This window comes from Emiliania huxleyi, assembly GCF_000372725.1.
Source record: "Emiliania huxleyi CCMP1516 unplaced genomic scaffold EMIHUscaffold_293, whole genome shotgun sequence".
Classification (NCBI taxonomy): Eukaryota; Haptophyta; order Isochrysidales; family Noelaerhabdaceae; genus Emiliania; species Emiliania huxleyi.
Genome location: NW_005199828.1, coordinates 96,852 through 114,351, shown reverse-complemented (window position 1 = coordinate 114,351; position 17,500 = coordinate 96,852). Strand labels below are relative to the sequence as shown.

The window sequence follows — 17,500 nt, the reverse complement described above, 5'->3', positions numbered from 1 at the left end:
ATCTCCGGCCGGCGGGGCAGTAGAAGACAGCTGATTCAGCCGATCCGGCCGCTCGTGCCCCGGGGGAGATCCATCGCGGCTCTCTCCGTCTCTCGCACGGGGGCCCCTCGCGAAGCTTGCCTTGTGCCCAGGTTTTGATTGATGGGAAGGCGAAACACAGTCCGACCATTGCGCCGACTAGAATGGCCAGTCGAAATGGCCAGTACCACCTGCGGCGGAAGGAGTCCACGAAGGCGGCGAGCTCCGTGTCAGTGCCACACGCACGCGAGAGGTCCTTGGCGTGTGCACGCAGGAACGACGAGACGTCCGCCCGCTCCTGTGCGTAGGTAAGTAAGATGGCTGTAGGAGACAGCACACTATGGCTCCGAGGTTACAACTAGGGACCCTACGATCGAGGGGTCCCGTACCATGCGGAATCGACCCTATCAAGTGCTCAAGTGCTCAAGGTTACAACTGTAGCCAAGCTCCATCACCCTGCCATCGAGGCTGCCCGCATCCTTGACGTACCCGGCTTCGTCGCTACATTCCGCCGGGTGACGGGTAGCTCTACTTGCGACTCGTTCAGGTTCAAGCAGGCTCTCCAGACGTTGCTCGGGAACGCTCCTATGCTGGCTCGAAAGGATAGTCCGCCGTACGTCATGTGCACAACCTTCGACATGTCGAAAGAAGCGACGGTGGTATTTGGTAGCTACCCGCCGAGATATTCGATAGTGCATACCGACTTCATGTGTGGACCTGCCTGGCTCGCAGCCCGTGCCACCTCGGCCGCGCCGACGTATTTCGACCCGATGATAGTCACGACTGCCAACGGGACGCCCAATCGAACCTTTGTCGACGGCGGCATCCAAGCCAACTGCCCCGCCAAGCTGGCCGTCAAGTTTGCGACCGAGTTCCAGCTACACAGCCGCGCTGACAACTTTGTTGAGATGATCGCCTCGCTTGGCACCGGGCTCGAGAGTCCCTCTCTCTCGGTGCCACGCGACAACGGACTCTCCTGGGCTGCTCGGCTGATCTCCTTTGCTCTCGAGTCGGAAAAGCTGTGGAAAGATGGCATCCTCGAGAATGCCGCCTTGCGAGATGTGCCAAAGGTGCGAGTCAATCCGCCGGGTCTCGGCTCTTTGGATCCCTTTGTCAGCTCATCGATCCCCGAGCTTCGCGAGGGGACGACAGAGTACTTGAAAAGCCACGCCGGGAAGCTGACGATTGGTCGACTCATCCACCTGGTTCACGCAAAGCTATGGCGCATCAAGCAGCTGACGAACCTCGTGGCAGGCACCGCAAGTCCCATGCAAATCGAGATGCGGGAGCACCGACTCGATTTCTCCACCATGTCCGAGCCAGTCTTGCGCAAAATTATCGAGGACCGTCGCGATTGCGTGTCTTCCGTCGAGCTGAAGGAGTTGCGTGACGAGGCTGAGGCGGCCTTTAGCGAGCAGCCATTTGTCCCTTCACTAGAGGGGCGCTTTGTGGTCAAGTTCAACGGCACGGAGCAGGAGCTAACTGGGCGAGAGTTCAACATCTCATCGGCCGAGCAGGGGACGCCGCAGCTGCAGGTGTGGTGGCGTTCTGACTTTGGCGACTTCCCTATCAGCGGCTTCCCTCGCAGCATCCGGGTCGTTGGCGAGCAATAGGGACCATACGGTGGATTCGCACCCGTTACCTTCATTTCTCGGGAGAGACTCGAGAGAGAGAGCGCAAGTCTTGTCTTGGCGTCGGCTCTTCGCTCCGGCGCGCTATGGCCCGTGGCGCCGGCGCGCGCGCGGCGCGGCCGCGCGCCCCGGCCCGTATCTGCATGTTTAGGCAGCTAGTCGATACCCTACCCAACACGCGAAAAGAAGTTTCCAAAGTCACTTACCACAATAAGACGCGCACCGTGCGGCACGGGGTCTGCACCCTTGGGGAGTTGCGCAAGCGGAGCGGTAGCGCCTGAGCTCCCGGGCGGCTGCGCCGGCCGCGCGGGCCGTGGGCGCAGCGTGGGGCCGGGAGCGGCCTTGCGCCTACCCCACTACGGGTAGCCCATTCACGCGCTCCGTTGGATGCTAATAATAACCGCCGATTAGTTTCGTATATCAATTAGTCCGTGCGTCCCTTCGTATTGTTCGAATCCTATGGAGCAAGACGACCTCGGAGACTGGCTTTCACCGCTCTCGCGCAACAACGAAGCACCGCCCTCTCCATCTCCGCTCGCCGCCCCGCCTGGCACTCCCCACGCCGGAGTGGGAGCGGGTGCGGGTCTTGTGCATGGTAGCTCAGCTACAAACGATCCAGCGCAGCCGCACGCTCAACAGCATACACCCACCGTCGACCAACATGGTCAGTGGGCGGTGCCTGAGCGAGCAGCACACTCCATCTCCGCTCGCCGCCCCGCCTGGCACTCCCCACGCCGGAGTGGGAGCGGGTGCGGGTCTTGTGCAGGCCTGCTCCGTGCTCATGTATCCAGCGTCTCTAGACGATTACAAAGGATCGGACGTCACGCACATTTTGACAGGGACGTCGGAAATCGGACACATCCACTGGGAAGTCGACGCTGCGCTTCAGCTTGTCGCGCGCGACCCACTTGGTGAGGAAGTCGGCGGGCATGAGGTCGTCTGCGATCTTGACGATGCGGCACTCGCCCTCGGCCATGCGGCGCTGGAGCGTGTGGTACCGGCGGAGGAAGTGGCGCGAGCGCGACGCGGACATGGCATTGTTGGCGACGAGGACGTTGGCCTTGTTGTCCGAGAGGCGGTGGCGATAGCCTCGCACTCGTGCGACGAGTCGACGATCAGGCCAACCTGCAGTCGAGTGGTAGGCGGCGGCGCCAAAGCACGTGAGGACGATGCCGTAGAGGTCGAGGTCCCCGTTCCACGTGGCGTCGGCGGCGGCAGCGAGATCGGCGGGCGCGTGCGAGTCGAGCCCCGCGATGTGGGCCTGCATGTGCCCCTGAAGCTCGGCGACAGCGCGAGGCCCGCCGTACGTGATCCCGTCGTCCCTATGCTCGTAGGCCATGTTGAGGGCGGCGCGCGCGACGTCGTAGGCGGCCGGCGGCGGCGCAGACATCACGCACGAGAGGCGGTGGAGGACCAGACAGAGCTTCGGCTGGACACGCTCGACGAACTTGAGGTGGCCGATGATGCTCTGCGTCCGCACCTGCTGCGGCGTCAGCTTGCCGTCGCGATCGGCGAGCTTGAGCGAGTCGGCGGCGACGGCGAGGCGCCTGCCGCTGAGGAGAGTCGGGCGCTCGCCACGGAGGAGCTCGGGCATGTGCTCGCGAGCGGCCTCGATGATCTTCTGCTGCATGGACAGCGTGAGAGTACATTTGCGGCTGCACTCCAGGGTTCTGCACCTGCACGAAAGCAAAGGCTGCACGCTCGCGCACTGCCTCTGGTGCGACGCCAGCTCTGCGGCGGCAAGCGCCTGCCCGCTGGGGCTGAGTGCACCGGCCTCGGCGGCACCGGCGGATGGTGTCGCGGCTGGTGCCTCGCGGACGGCGACCCCTGGGCCGGGCTGGGCGGAGGGTGTTGGGATCGGTTGTCCGACGCCGATTGTTGTGGGCTCGGTTGTCCGGACGGCAGGATGCGGACCGTAGGCCGCTACCATGCGCAAGCGGAGCGGTAGCGCCTGAGCTCCCGGGCGGCTGCGCCGGCCGCGCGGGCCGTGGGCGCAGCGTGGGGCCGGGAGCGGCCTGCTCCGTGCTCATGTATCCAGCCGTCTCTAGACGATGCTATGGCTCCTCTGGTGCTCATCTGGTGTGTAGGATAAAGCCGTAGCCCGGAAGCGCGGAGCCATCCCCGTCGACTGGGTACGGCTTACGCGCTACGGACGCTGGACCGTGCGGTGTACCACAAATGCCACACTCCACACACACCGTACCGCACAAAGCTGCTACCCTACCTCTCCTGGCTCCTGCGCGGCATTGTACTGCGCAAAACGCTGCTCGCACTCCTGCGAGTGGTAGCCGCGGCCCGTTGCGCACTCCATACAGCACGAGTCCCACCTGCGCCCTGGCCGATACTCACCCGGCTTGGCCGGGCGGCGCGGCGCGCAGCCCTTGACACACAGGGTGAACGAGAAGGCCGGCAGCGGCGCGGGCGGTGGAGGCCGCGGCGGCGCGACTGCCGCGGCAGCCGGCGGCTGTACGTGGGCAGCAGGCGGCGGCGCATAGGCCGCCACCGGCGGGGCGTGGGCGGGAGCCGCCGGCTGCCTTGGCGGCTGCGACGGCTGCGACGGCGGCATGTGCGGGGGCGGCGGCCCGGGCGGCGGCCCGGGTGGCGCAGCGGGCGGCGGCGGCGGGCCGGCAGCATTCGTCGGCGGGTGGTCACGCTCCCAGCGGCGAAAGTGCGGCTGGCGGCGGTAGAGGTCCTTCCACCCCGCGGGCAGCCTCGGGTCGAGCACGGCGTGCCACCAGAGCGGCTGCGCCTGGAGGTGCGCCTCGAGCGTGCCAGCGCGGAGGTGGCGGTAGAAGAGGTCGATGGCCCTGCTCGACCGCACCGCTCCCGCCGAGAAGTTGCGGATCTGCATGGCCTCCAGCTTGACCGCGCGGCTCACGGCCACGTACGCCTGGCCGTCGGTGAAGCAGCCCTTGAGGTCGACGACGACGAAGTCGAGCGACTGGCCCTGGCCCTTGTGGATCGTGAGCGCCCAAGCCAGTGCCAGCGGCAGCTGGGCGCGCTTGAGCTTTCCGCGCCGAAAGAACTTCTGTGGTGGAATGAGCGCAGGCGTGAGGCATTTGCAAATGCGGGGGGTGGGGTGGGTGGGTGGGTGGTGGGGGGGGGGGAGGGGGGCGGTGCGGGTGCCTGCTCGAAGGTCTCCGGAACGACGAGCTTCGTGCGGCCGTTTGTGAACTTCACCTCCGGATAGAGCGTCGCATCGTCCTCGTCGCCATGTGGCTTCTCCCACACCACCTCGCTCGGATTGGAGACGCGGTAGTAGTACGTGCGGCTCGTCTCCTCGTCCGTCGCCGCCGCCCAGTCCTTTGGCAGGCCGTCCGACCCGCCGCCGCCGCTGCCGCCGCCGCCGCCGCCGCCGCCGCCGCCGCCGCCGCCGCCGCCGCCGCCGCAATCCCCGCCGCTGTCCTCGCGACCGCCGTCCTCGCCGCTGTCCTCGCCGCCGCCTGGCGTGCGAGCGAACGCGGGGTCGTCGTTCGGTGTCTTGCGGCGGAAGCCGACGACGACGCCTCGCGAGCCATTCACCAGCCGGCTGCGGTGGGCGGCTCGGCGGCAGGCGGGGTCGACGTCGGCGGCGAGCGAGACGACCTCGTTCTTGATGAGCATCACCTGCGCGCCGAGCCGCAGCTGCAGCTCGTCGGGGGCGGCGCAATTCTCGGCGAACTTTTGGCGCTCGTTCGGCGAGATGTTTGGGTTGGGGTCTGGCGGCGGGTGCGAGTCGAGGTCGGGCTCCTCGCAGTCGAGCGCCTTGTAGACGTGCTCCGTCGCGGGGTCGAGCCTGCGCAGCTCATCGCGGTTCTCGGCCTCGACGGCCTTCTTGGTCGCGTAGAGCACGGTCGGCTTAATGCCGTCGCCTCGCGGCGGCAGCGGGCGCTGCGTGGCTTGCACCAGCCGCTGGACGGCGGGGTGCGAGGCGTGACCTCGACGGAGCTCGTGCAGCGCGTTCAGCAGGATCGGGTCGCCGGTGCGGTAGCACTTTTGGAGCTCGATGCACTCGAAGCGCGCGTCGCGCCAGCAGCACGTCTGGAAGGCCCACTTGCCCTTGGTCTCCTTGCAGCCGACGGGCACCTTGACGCGCTCGAGCCAGCCGCCACACTGCGTCCGGCTGGCCCGCTCCCAGCTCTGCAGCACCTGTGGGCTGGCGAGCGACACCTCGCTCACCGGCACGGGCGGCAGCTGGCAGAAGTCGCCCACGAAGATGAGCTGCAGCCCGCCAAAGGGCTGGTCCGCCTTGGCCCACGGGCTGTACTGCTTGCCCTCCCTCGCGACGAGTTCGCGGACATGCGCCTCTATCCAGTCGATGAACTCGGCGTCCGCCATCGACACCTCGTCGAGCACGAGCGTGCGCACCTCGCGCCAGTACTTCTTGCTGCCCCACACCTTCTCGAAGCCCGTGGAGGAGCCGGGCACGCCCGGACCCGGCGTCGACTGCATCGTCTGGCCGCCCACGAGGATCGCCGCCACGCCGGTGGGTGCCCATGTCAGCACTGAGCCGCTGCCATTCTTCTCCTCGAGCGCCGCGATGATGCGGCGCACGGTGAAGGATTTGCCCGTGCCTGGGCCGCCCGTGATGAAGAGGTTGCTGCCACCGAGTCCCTCGTCAAAGGCGCGCTGCTGCTCGGGCGCGAAGGCCCTCTCCTGCGTGGGGCTCACGTCGTCGTCGTCGTCGCCTCTCGGCAGCGACGACGAGCCCGCAGCGTCGCCTCTCGGCAGCGATGACGAGCCCGCAGCGTCGCCTCTCGGCAGCGACGAAGAGCCCGCAGCGTCGCCTCTCGGCAGCGACGAGCCCGCAGCGTCGCCGTGGCGCGCTCGCTTTGCCTGCCGCTCCGCCTCTTCGGCCTCCGCTGCCTCCTGTGCAGCATCCGCTGCCGCCAGTGCGGCCTCCCGCGCCAGCAGTTCCTGCTCGTGCGCGAAGGCCTCTTCGGCGAGATCGTCCTCTGTGTCGGACATGGCGGCCTCCACCGGTACTTGCACGCTGGGGGGGGGGGGGGCCGCCGCAGCTGCCGCGAACGGGGCTCGCCTTCGCGATTTCTTTTTTTGATTTCTTATCCTCGACAATTTTCTTCTCGAGACGCCGTCGCCAACTGTGATGTCGGTAGCGGCTAAACACCGCTCGCTGGAGCGCGGTTGATCGCGGCGCCAACGCCGCGGCGGCGCCATCTCGCGCGGCGAGAGACGGCGCTGCATCGGCGCCAAAACAAACGGGAGGTCGCGGCGCGGCCGCGGCAGCAAAAACATCGACGTTCGCTTCTCCTATTCCCGTCTCGTCTTGTCGCAGGGGCACACGCGCGCGATCCGCGTCGCTCCGCGGGTTGATGCACGTGTCGCTGCTCTTGCGCGCCGCGAGCGCCGCGAGCGGGGGCCCGGCGGTGAGGGACTGCCACCCAGGGGTCGTCTGGACGCCGATGCTGCGCAGGCAGCTCGGCGCGCCCCTCTGCCGCCTGCTCGAGGCCTCGGGCGCCTCGCGCCGCCTCTTCCGCACGCCGCAGCAGGGCGCCGCCACGGTCCTGTGGGCGGCGCTCTCGGACGAAGGCCACGGAGGCGGCGGAGGGGTGCGTGCGTGGCGGAGCGAGTACTTCGTCGACTGCCGGCGGGACGACGCGGCGGCCTCGCCCGAGAGCAGAGACCTCGCGGCCGCGCGGCAGTTGTGGCGGTGGCTCGTCGAGGCGGAGCCGGAGCTGGCGAGGCGCGCGGCGGCTGAGCGAGGGCTCGCCCGCGCGATCGCCGAGGCGGAGGCCCTGGCAGGGTTACACGCTGACACGTACGAGCGAGGAATGCTTTGTTAAATAATATACATACGCTGTGACACCTCTCGGCGATCGGCCGTTGGCGTATGTGTGAGACGGGGAAGTTGTGCAGGAGAGAGAGGGACCCAGACACCCAGTCGGTCCCGCCGGGCGCGACCTCGCTCGCCTCTCCGCCTTTCCCTCTGGCTCTGCGAGCTTACAGTATCACTGCCTCCCCGCGGCGCCGCGCCCGGCCGCCGACACCGCCCCTGTCCGCGCCCGGCGCACGCCGCTCAATGATGGAGAGCTCGCGTACGCGTACGTATCCCCGTTCGGCAACTCGTGAGACGGTAGATGAGGCGGGGGCGGGGCGGGGCGTCGGCCACGGCGGGCGGCAGGCGCATCGCGGCTCGCTAGCGGGCAGCCGCCTCGAGGCAGCCGCGCGCCGGCTCTTGGGCCGGGGTGGTAAGCCCGGGAATAGTCGCTAGCGAGAGCGTGCGAGTGTGTTGGGCGCCGGTGTGGTGCGTGGCGGTCAGACACACAGACTCAGCCAGCTGGTCTCCACTGTGTAAAATAATAAAAGAAATAAATTTCGCCGGCCGCCAAATGGTCGGGCACCAACGTTCACGTTCTGTGGCCCTCCTCGGCTCCTGTGTCTGGGAGTCGTCTGGGTCGAGGCCATTCCTTGCACATGCTTCTGCGGCCCTGTGCGCAGGTTCTTCTCGTCGACATGAGACTGTGTTTCAGTGCCAGACTTGCGTTGTGTGTGGAGCTTTGAGCAGAACACACACACCCATGCGGCTTTTGGGCGAGCGGTGGTGGGTGCCTTGTCAGCGCCTGCGGCGCTGAGCGCCTGCGGCGCAAATCGGCTATTGCTCGCTCCACCGCTGCCGGCTAAAACGTAAAAGCCGTGGCGGCGGCAAGGGCGAGGTGGAGCTGGAGGGCCGTATACAAAAAGTTATTACAAAATTATTACAAAAAATATTAAGTTTTACGTCAAGCTTGTCCATCTAATTTCCCGTTTGTATCTCCTTGTCACATCCATAGATGCACCGTCGCGTTGCCCAGGTAGGCAGAATGTGAAGGAAATTCCTGTTTCATTAGGCCTGTGATTATACGGTGTAGGCTCCTCGGAGGCGGAGCAAGCCTCAGCATGTTACATGAAGCGCCCGTGCCAAAGGGAACGCAACGAAGGGAGTGAGGAGCACTCCCAACCCTCGTCTCTTGTGGCATTGCCAATGCCCAAAATTTAAGAACGGCTCAAAGTTCGTGGTAGAGCTTCGAGCGGCTGGGAATTGGTTACCAAAAATTGTAGTCGCCTCCAACTTGCACGCTCGCCATGATCGTCGATGTGCACCGACGGCGACCGCCCTCTCGAAGCGCCCGGCTGACTGGCCAGCCGCCGAGCAGGAGCGAGCAGCCGTTCGAATCCGCGGTGCAGCGCCGCGGATGGCGAACCTCGAGCCGGTGGAGAAGACCGCGGTCGTGTCGGACTCGTTCGGCGCCGATGCGGCGCCAGCAATTCGGGCGCGGCCGACTCGCTCCAGTTCGGCGCAGCTCGCCTTGGAGCCCACCGCGCTCTTAAATCGCCTCGAGACCATGCTCCTCGGCAACCATCCCGTCCCCGCACCCTCCAACGAGGTCAGCATCGTCGGCGAGGTCACCAACGGCATCATCATCGCCGCGAAAGCTGCCGTAAACACGCTCTTTTTGTCGCAGCGGCGCGGCGCGCTGATGGCTCTCCAGATAAAGAACCTGAAGAAGGCTGCGCTGGCGTACCTTGTGTGGGACCTACGCGGCGAGCTGGCGGGCGCGCGACTCGAGCAGGCGGTCGTGTACGGCAAGCGGCTCGAGACACACGCGAGCGGCGTGGACAAGGAGTTGGGCAAGTGCAAGCGGCGGCAGGCGGGCGCGGAGGCGCTTCTCGCTGTCGTTCCAGAAACTTTGCAGGACGTGCCGACGCCAGAGGAGCCCGCGGTCGAGGAGGAGCCGGCTGTCGAGGACCTGCCTGCCAGCGACTCCCGTCCCGACGACGCGTCTTCGGACAGCGATCGGGAAAGCGTCTTCGAACGTCGGGTGATCGACGCCGGCCTGAACCAGGCGCAATTCGATGATATGCGGGACGTTTACGGGATTCAGCTCGCCCACGAGGACATCTGTGCCATTCTTTTGGATCGGGCAGCCTGCTTCGAGAAACTGTATTACAGCTGCAAGGCGAAGCTCCTCCCGTACCTCGAGCGCGACTGGGTGGGTGCCACTGGAGGAGGCCCTCCAGCGGCTCCGCCTTGTAGACGCTCGTAAACGCTCGGGTACCCCGGGTCGTGGGTATGATAGTGACATAACATTGTGAAGCCCCTTCATGTACGTCCCGGTCAAATTGGCCCAGGTTTTCGGGCAGCGGCATTATTTTCTTTTTTGAGAGCGCCTTCGTTGTTAATAGTACAAACCCAATAGTCCTCTGCGAGCGGTCCTTCGTATTACTTTTTGTTTTTTTTCATCGGGAGAATCAGTGTGTGTTGTTTCTGCTGTTGTGTGCGTGCCCTTGCGGCCTTGGCACCATTGGGCAAACGCTGTGTCTTAACGCTGTGTCTTAACGCTGCCTTAACGCTGAAAAGAATTGACAACACATTCGCACAGGGCAGAGCGGAGTGAAGCCGTAAACCGCTGTGAATGGTGAGCAGAAGAGACCTAACGTACCTTGTGTTCCCGCCACGCTCCACGGTCCCGAACCCCAGCCGCGCGCAGGGGACATCGCATCAGCATCAGCATGAGCAGGACGCGCCCGTGGTGCTACAGGGGCACCTGCCGTATTTCGACTCCCCCATACATTCGCCATTGTCCATGTCACTTCCATAGATGAACCGTCGCGTTGCCTAGGGCCTATGATACGGTCTGTAGGCTCCTCGGAGGCGGAGCAAGCCTCAGCATGTTACATGAAGCGCCCGTGCCAAAGGAACGCAACGAAGGGAGTGAGGAGCACGCCCAACCCTTGTCTCTTGTGGCATTGCCATACCCAAAATCTAAGAACGGCTCAAAGTTCGTGGTGGAGCTTCGAGCGGCTGGGAATTGGTTACCAAAAATTGTAGTCGCCTCAGAGCTCCAACTTGCATACGGGATCAGCGAACTGGCCGCGCACCTTCACGCCGCACCGCTGCTTAATGTAATACCTACGCATCGTCGCACAAACGCACGGGCGCTTATCATGGTTAGGACGAGACCTTCTGAACTGTGAGGAGGCGGTGCTAGGCGTGCGGTGGTGATGCGGCGGGCGTCCGCACAGCATCTACCCAGCTGCGCACAGCTGCATGTGGATGGACTCGACGCCGCTGAGGTCGAGGTCTTGGGCGTCGCCGGTGGCCTCGTTGCGTACCGAGAGCGACCACGAGGCGTAGAGGGGCGGCGGGTTGAAGGGACTGACGGGATCCTTTGCAAACTCTGGCGGCGTGGCGAAGTACTCCTCGAGGTAGCCGTCCGCGAGCTTGGTGTTGCCGAGGCACCACGTCGCGGGGCAGGTGCCTGGTGGGAGGTACTGCTGATTGTACTCGTCGCAAAGGAATGAGAACCTGTTGAAGACGTCGACACGCGGGAGCCGGCCTCTCTTGCAGGCAACATCCTCGCCAGGGAGATAGTCGACATTTTCGAGCTGGACCACAAACTTGTAGGATGAGTCGTCTGTTTCCGCGAAGCGCTCATTGTCGACCGTCGGTGCCGCGAACTCGACATCCGTAAATTGTGGCTCTCCGTCGACCAACTCGCGGTTTCGGAAGCGCTGCACAAAGTTGCTGGAAGGCTGAAGCTGCGGGAGGACATACTGGCCCTGGCGGGCGGTGATTCGCGTGTCGCCGGGGCTGTTGAAGTACACCAACGCACCGCGTAGAAAGAGGCCACACGCGCCCGACATATCCACAGGGAAGGAATCCTGATCAAGGCGGAACGTGAGCTTGCCGTACGTGTCAGAGTTGGGGTCCTTGAAGGCTTGCCAGGCGGCGCTCGTCGCGAACGGCGTCTTGGGGAAGTCGGTCCCGTCGGCGGGCACCTCGGCCGTGGTAACCTCCTCGAGCCGGCAGCAGGCGAAGCCGGTGCCAGCCAGGTCCGCTTCTGCGCACGACGAGTCCCCCGTCAAGATGTAGTCCTTGTTCTCCTCGGTGTCGTCGCACAGGACGACTTCATTCGTTTTCACGTCGACGATGGCAGTCGTGGTGTTGAACTCGGTGATGTTGATCCGGAGCAAGCTGGTGGTCTGTCTGTCCCAGAGCTCCTTTTGGACAGCGAGCTGCGCAGCCGCCAGTTTCGTCTCCTTGAGCGTTTGCAGCGTTTCCTTTAAGTACTGCTCGGCTTCCATCGTTTGCTTCCCATTCGGCTCGGAGAGGAAGGGCTCGACAAGCTGAGACCAACGACCGCCGCCCTCATAGCGGTCGCATAGCTGCTTGATGTCGTTGCCGTCCTCCTTGGCGAGGCACTTGGTGTACTGCTCAGTCATCTGGTAGGCGAGCGCCTCGCAGACCAGCCGCATCGTGTCCTGAAGCGTCATGGCCAGCTGGGTGATTTGCATCGCAAGCAGCTGCTTCTGTTTCTCCATGTCGAGGATCTTGCACTCGGACTGGTTCACCATACGCTCTACCGCCTCGCGTGACGCGTCGTTGGCGCGGCGCTGGACCGCGAGCATCGCCTGCTTCTGCATAACACTCACCATGACCTTGACCGCGGCCGCGTAATCTTTGCCGTACTGCGCCTCGGCGACCGTGAGGTCGCGATAGTCGTTCGCGTAACGTGCCCCGTAAGAGCCTCCGACTGTTCCTGTAAGAAAGATGCTGACTGAGCTCTTCTTCTCGGCGGCTGCAGCCTCCCAGTAGCCATCTGACAGCTGAGAAACCTGGGCCATGAGGCTCTCCGTAGCATTGTCAAAGTCGGCTTGGCCGGGATTGGGGTAACTTCGATTGGTGGCGTCAATGATTTCGGCCGTCGTCCGCGATACATCGGCCTCCCGTAGCATCTTGTTCAATTTCGCCCAGTTTATGGCCGTGCCGCACACCGCCGGCCGGTAATTAATCGCCCAGCCCACGCCTGCACAGCCGAGCAGACCGCCCGCACCATTGATCACGCTTTGAATTATCGTGGTATAGAAAGCAAATTTCTGCACGAAAACCGAGTACTTCGAGCCGGTGAAGAGTGCTGTTTCCGCGGCTTTAGCAGCCTTTCCCACTTTGGAGATCGTGGACACGAGCTCGAGGCCTTTCTTGAGGTCGTTTGCTTTTCCGGCAGCGCTGATAGCACCCATGGGATTGACAAACATCTCCGCGAGCGAGAAGAGGGCGCCGATTATGCCGGAAATGAGCTGGGCTCTCATGAAGTCCTCGACCGCTGTCTGCAGTTCCTCCAGCTTTGCCTTCATCTTCACGCCCATTGCGTTGAGTCCCTGCTGCGCGATTTCGACGGCGTCGAAGGTCCAGTCAAGCTGCTTGGCAAGCTGCCTCTCAGTCTCGTCGATGATGCTGTTCTCGCCGGCAAGCTGCACGTCTGTGAGGTGATAGAGGTTCTGGAAGCCGGCAAGGATGGTGTTCATGTTGTCCTCTCGGATGTAATCGTCCACCAGCTCGTCAAACTGCTGCTTCTGCTTCTGAACGCGCTCCACCATGGTGTTGAACGTCAGCGGGGGGAAGGCGCGCATGCGGGTGGTGGAGTTGCCGAGCCCGTTTGCCCGGGCCTTTTGCTCCGTGGCCTGCTGGAGGTACCGGCGGAAGAGACTCGCAACGCCACCGACGGTAGCACCGACCGCGTAACCGCATTTGCTCCCGTCCTTGGCGCCGCACATCTTCTGGGAGCACGCCTCGTTAAGTGCACGAGCGCGATGCGCGTGGGGGTGCGGGTGCGTGTGGCAGCACGGCACTTCCGGATGCTCCTTGCACACGTTGCAGATCATGTCCCGGGCTTCGCCGAGAATCGGCTTGGTGAAGTCGGCGGGCCGGAGTGCGATGTCCTCTCGGTGCAGGTGGTGGCCGGAGGTGTCCAGATCCGTGGAGCACGTGACGTTGCACGCGGCCCACACGTCTGCCCGGCCACACATTCCAAAACCGCGCGCCTGCTCGCAAGAGGGGTCGAAGCCCTGCCCGCATGGGTCGCGTGGTGGCAGCGGACCGAAGAGGAGCGAGCGCTGTCCGTCTGCTGACGGGGGTGGAGCGAGCGCATCGGCGAGGTCGTCAAGCTTCTTGGTCGCAGCGCTCAACTTGCGAATTATCTCATCCACGTCGTTCCCGTCGTCCTCGAGCAGTTTGGTGAGCAGCCGCTGAGCGCTGTGGGAAAAGAGGAGCGCGTAGGGGCACGGGTCCATGGTCTTGTCGCCCTTGACGCACGGGCAGAGCGCAGACTTGCTGTCGCATCCGGGGTCCTCGGGGCACTCCACCTAGTGGTCGGTTGAGAAGTTTACCTTACCTACCCATCCTTACCTAGTGCAGCTTCACGCGTAACAGCATAGACACGTTTGCGGATGTGCAGCCGGCACCTTCCCGTCGAGGATCGGAGCCCACTGAAAGTCGTCGCGCTCAAAGAGGAAAGCGCCGTTGCACGCCTGCGCCGACAGAGTGCCTCATATGAGGGCGCACAGGCGCGAGGAGCGGGAGGAGTTGTGGTCTACTACACTGAGCCTTTTCGTCCCAGTCGACGATCGCATTGACCGCCGCGGTCGCCGCGGTTGCCGCGTGGTAGAAGTACTTTGGATCGCCGCCATCGTTGGCGTCGCAGAGGTAGTTGCCTGGGATGGAGGGCCTGGCAATCGTGCAGATCTTGTGGCCACCGAATGCGCCCGTCGTTGCGCCCGGTCGGCTGTTCCAGTAAACATTCGTCGACGATCCAACCGGGTCGTTGTCGCCGTCGCTCGAGTACGGAGTGTCGTACCACTCGAAACAGCCGTCAATCCAGTTGCCGTCGTTCGCCAGCTTGCCTGCCCAGGTCAAGCCTACACAGGAAACGCAAAAGTAACAAACTGAAGGGAGGGGAACGGGCGCCAGTCTCTCTCATACCGTTCGAATTGGCAAGTTGCTCGCACTCGCCAGCGTCGAGCACGTCACGGTAGCCGGATGGGCAGACCACGTCCGGGTATGAGAGGATGTTGATCTCTGCAAACTGCGGTTGAGCGGGCGGGGCTTTTGCGAAGAAGACAAGCGGCGGCTGCAGGCACTGCTCTTGGACTGTGATCTCAGCTGCCTCCTCGACTTGAGCAGGATCTGCAAGTTTGAGGGCGAGCGGGGACCGCGCGGGGAACCAGCACTCCGACGTGTTGAGGATGGGGAAGATGGTGAGGCGCCCGTCCGAGCCGCACGGGTCCGAGGGCTTGAGAGCAAAGCGGGCATTGCAGGACCACGTGCCCCGCGGGCACGCCGTGCTCTCTTTGTCAAACCTGGTCTTCTTCTTGCCTGGCGTAACCACGCTGCACTTGCCGCCGGGTCCAGGGCAAAACGAGCCGTAATGGTTGCCCGCCGAATTGGAGTAAGCGTAGTCGCAGTTGCGGATCGCTTGGTCGATGCCCTCCGGTCCGAACCCCCAACGTTCGTACGGCTGGCCGTGGCACATGGCCCAGACGGTGCCTTCGTACTCTTGGCAGACGGGGCGCGCGCCGCCGGCCCGTTCAGTGCCGCTGGGGCACGTCCGTCCAAAGACGCTGTCGGCGGTGACCGAACGGATGCGGCACTTTTCGAGAGGCACGTAGCAGTGCTCTTCGAGGCTCTTCTCGTGAGTCAGCTTTGCCTGCATCGTCTCCATGTCCGTTTCCGGAGACGCTGCCTCGCATTGGCCGCACCTGTAGCTTGCTATCGAATCGACGGCGTTCGTGCCTTCCGAGTTCTTGCCCTTGCACAGGTCCATTCGCACTCCGACTTTAGGAGAGGTGCATTTGAAAGGAGCCCCGCCTCCTGGGACGCCATCGTTGAGTCTCGCCAGCTCGAGCGCGCACTCAGGCAACTTGCACGTCCATTCGTACTTTGGGTCAGTGAAGCCGGAGCAAGAGCTGCCACCATCGGCGTAGAAACAGCCAGTCTGGACACCACGATCTCCACGCCACTCATCGCACGCACTGCACGATGCGCCATCTTGGCACTTGTCCAAATGAATGTTGGCACAGTAGATAAAAAAGTAGGAATGAAATGGCGCCCCTCTGCCCTGATCATGCCAGAGGGACTTGGCACAAGCACCGGCATTGCATTCATAACCGTAGTCTTCGTAGTTGGAGCATGTTCCTGCCTTCTTCTCAAGGCAGCCACGGCGGTCGGGAGGGAGAGGAGCGTCGGCCGCAGTCAGCCAAGTGAGCTTCGTTCCGCCGCCAGCGAGCGACTGTTGCTTCGGCTCGTAGCAGTCGACAACTTCCACACTGGCCGGAGCCTCTGGGTCGTAATCGCAGCACCGTAGCATCTCGATGTCGTCGAGACCCCCGTCGGATCCGCCGCCACGGTAGATGCCAGTCAGCACCTTGTCGCCTGGGCAGATTGCCCAATTCTCGTCGTGATTCCGGCATCCAGGGCCGCTTGACTTCAAGGCACTGTCGCACCACACGTAATCTCTGCCCTCCGTACCGCGGTTTCCGGCACACTTGCCACCGGACCAGCTGGACTCCTTGCAGCACGCTGTGTTGTAATTCCAGTAGGCAATCGGGTAGTCACTCGGGCAGCTTCGATACGGCGCACCCCGCGAGTGGGGTAGCTCGACGTTGATGCAGTTGCTCATCGAACCGGAGCCGCCCTTTGCGCCGCAGCAATCGACGGTCTCAATCTTCCAGATGGGATCCGAACCGACTTGTAGCGAATTCCGCCAGAGGCCGGACCTAACGAGGTTATGGAGAACTCCATCCAAACCCCTTGGGGCGGCACACACTGTGGGATGGCTTGGGGCTCGAGCGTGCGATTGTTTATCATGCATCTACGAATGTGGCACATGTACTGGTTGGACGGGCAGCTTGCCCAGCCTCGAGTGTCAAACGACAGCAGGATGTCGACCTTATTGCAGGTGTGCTCGTCTGCGATGCGGCAGCATTTTGCCTCCTCAAGGCAGTAGAGCGACTTGCAGCCACCGACGCTGTTGAGGTACAAGCCCGCCATGCCGCACCCATCTTTGCACGTACTCCAGCCTGCGCTGTCGAAGGAGGACCACCACCATCCACCGCATTCCGATTGGTCGCAGGTCCTGCCGTGGACGAGCGAAGCCAGCAGCATGACGAGAAAGCGCGACAGCATCGCTGCGCCAGAGGTGACTCGCACCATCCACCTGCGAGCGGGGAGCGGGGCGTCAGGCTGGTGCGCACCAACGGGTGCTGGGTTTGGACGAGAGTGTCGAGCAGGAGAACGCCGACGCGCCTACGGACCGCACGTCGCGGCGTGAGCGTCGAGACGAGGCCGCCGGCACGCTCTCTCGCGTCTTCTCGGACTGGAGCCGGGCGGCGATTGGCGAGCAGCGAGAGCGAATCGCTCTCTTGCCGTAAGAGAGGGAGGGCGGTTGGACGGGTTCGCGCGGGACAAGGGTGTGGAATGGGCAGCAGCGGACGCGTCTCGCGGCCTCCTCGATGGCAGCGGCTGTACCTGCGAGCGGGAGTAGGCAGGCGGTGCGAGGCCGAGGGGGGTGCAGCCGCTCGCGCGGCGAGCGAGGGCGCATCGCATGGTAGGGGTGGTGAGGGGGCGGCGGGTTCCGTGAGCGATAGGCGTCGCGGGGGTCTAGGCGTGCAGCTCGCGGCGGCATAGTCGGGCGCAATGCGGCGCGGCAAGCGCGAGCGGACGAGGAAAGTGCCATGGCTTGCCTTCTGAGGTCGGGAGATGCCGTGTCTCGGATAAACCTGATCGACTGCTCTCCGTAGACGTGCACACATCCAAGCCACCGTTCACAGTTGTGCGGGATATGGCGTTCCTTGTGTGGTGATGTCAGGCAAAGGCCGCCGGGGGAAAGAATTTTCTTTGTTCCTTTTTTGGCGCCTAAAACCACAGTCCGAGCCCAAAGGAGAATCCCACCCGTATCCAACAAAAGTATTCCGTAGGTCGATCGAGGGGACAAACAAACTCGCCTAAGTACTCGCTCTCTTTTATGTCCCACCATGCAGAGCGCATCTCTCTCTCTGTTGTGCGAGGCGAGAACCGCGCCATTCGCTCTCACCTG

General features: G+C 63.7%; 3 protein-coding genes across 3 annotated transcripts; 2 read left to right on the top strand and 1 right to left on the bottom strand.

Moving 5' to 3' along the window:
• Nucleotides 1-358: 358 nt before the first annotated feature.
• EMIHUDRAFT_239708 (hypothetical protein) lies at nucleotides 359-1,631 on the top strand (the record flags this gene model as incomplete). The annotated part of the gene is made up of 3 exons (XM_005775800.1): nucleotides 359-369; nucleotides 566-684; nucleotides 751-1,631. 3 exons carry the CDS (start codon nucleotides 359-361, stop codon nucleotides 1,629-1,631), a joined length of 1,011 nt encoding a protein of 336 aa, XP_005775857.1.
• A 2,363-nt stretch (nucleotides 1,632-3,994) lies between these two features.
• Nucleotides 3,995-6,596, bottom strand: EMIHUDRAFT_239707 (DNA helicase; the record flags this gene model as incomplete). Its single annotated transcript, XM_005775799.1, has 5 exons — nucleotides 3,995-4,029; nucleotides 4,302-4,398; nucleotides 4,830-4,952; nucleotides 5,172-5,766; nucleotides 6,397-6,596. The coding sequence occupies 5 exons, from the start codon at nucleotides 6,594-6,596 to the stop codon at nucleotides 3,995-3,997; spliced, it is 1,050 nt and encodes a 349-aa protein (XP_005775856.1).
• Nucleotides 6,597-8,821: 2,225 nt separating this feature from the next.
• Nucleotides 8,822-10,032, top strand: EMIHUDRAFT_239705 (hypothetical protein; the record flags this gene model as incomplete). The annotated part of the gene is made up of 2 exons (XM_005775798.1): nucleotides 8,822-9,623; nucleotides 10,010-10,032. The coding sequence occupies 2 exons, from the start codon at nucleotides 8,822-8,824 to the stop codon at nucleotides 10,030-10,032; spliced, it is 825 nt and encodes a 274-aa protein (XP_005775855.1).
• Nucleotides 10,033-17,500: the final 7,468 nt, after the last annotated feature.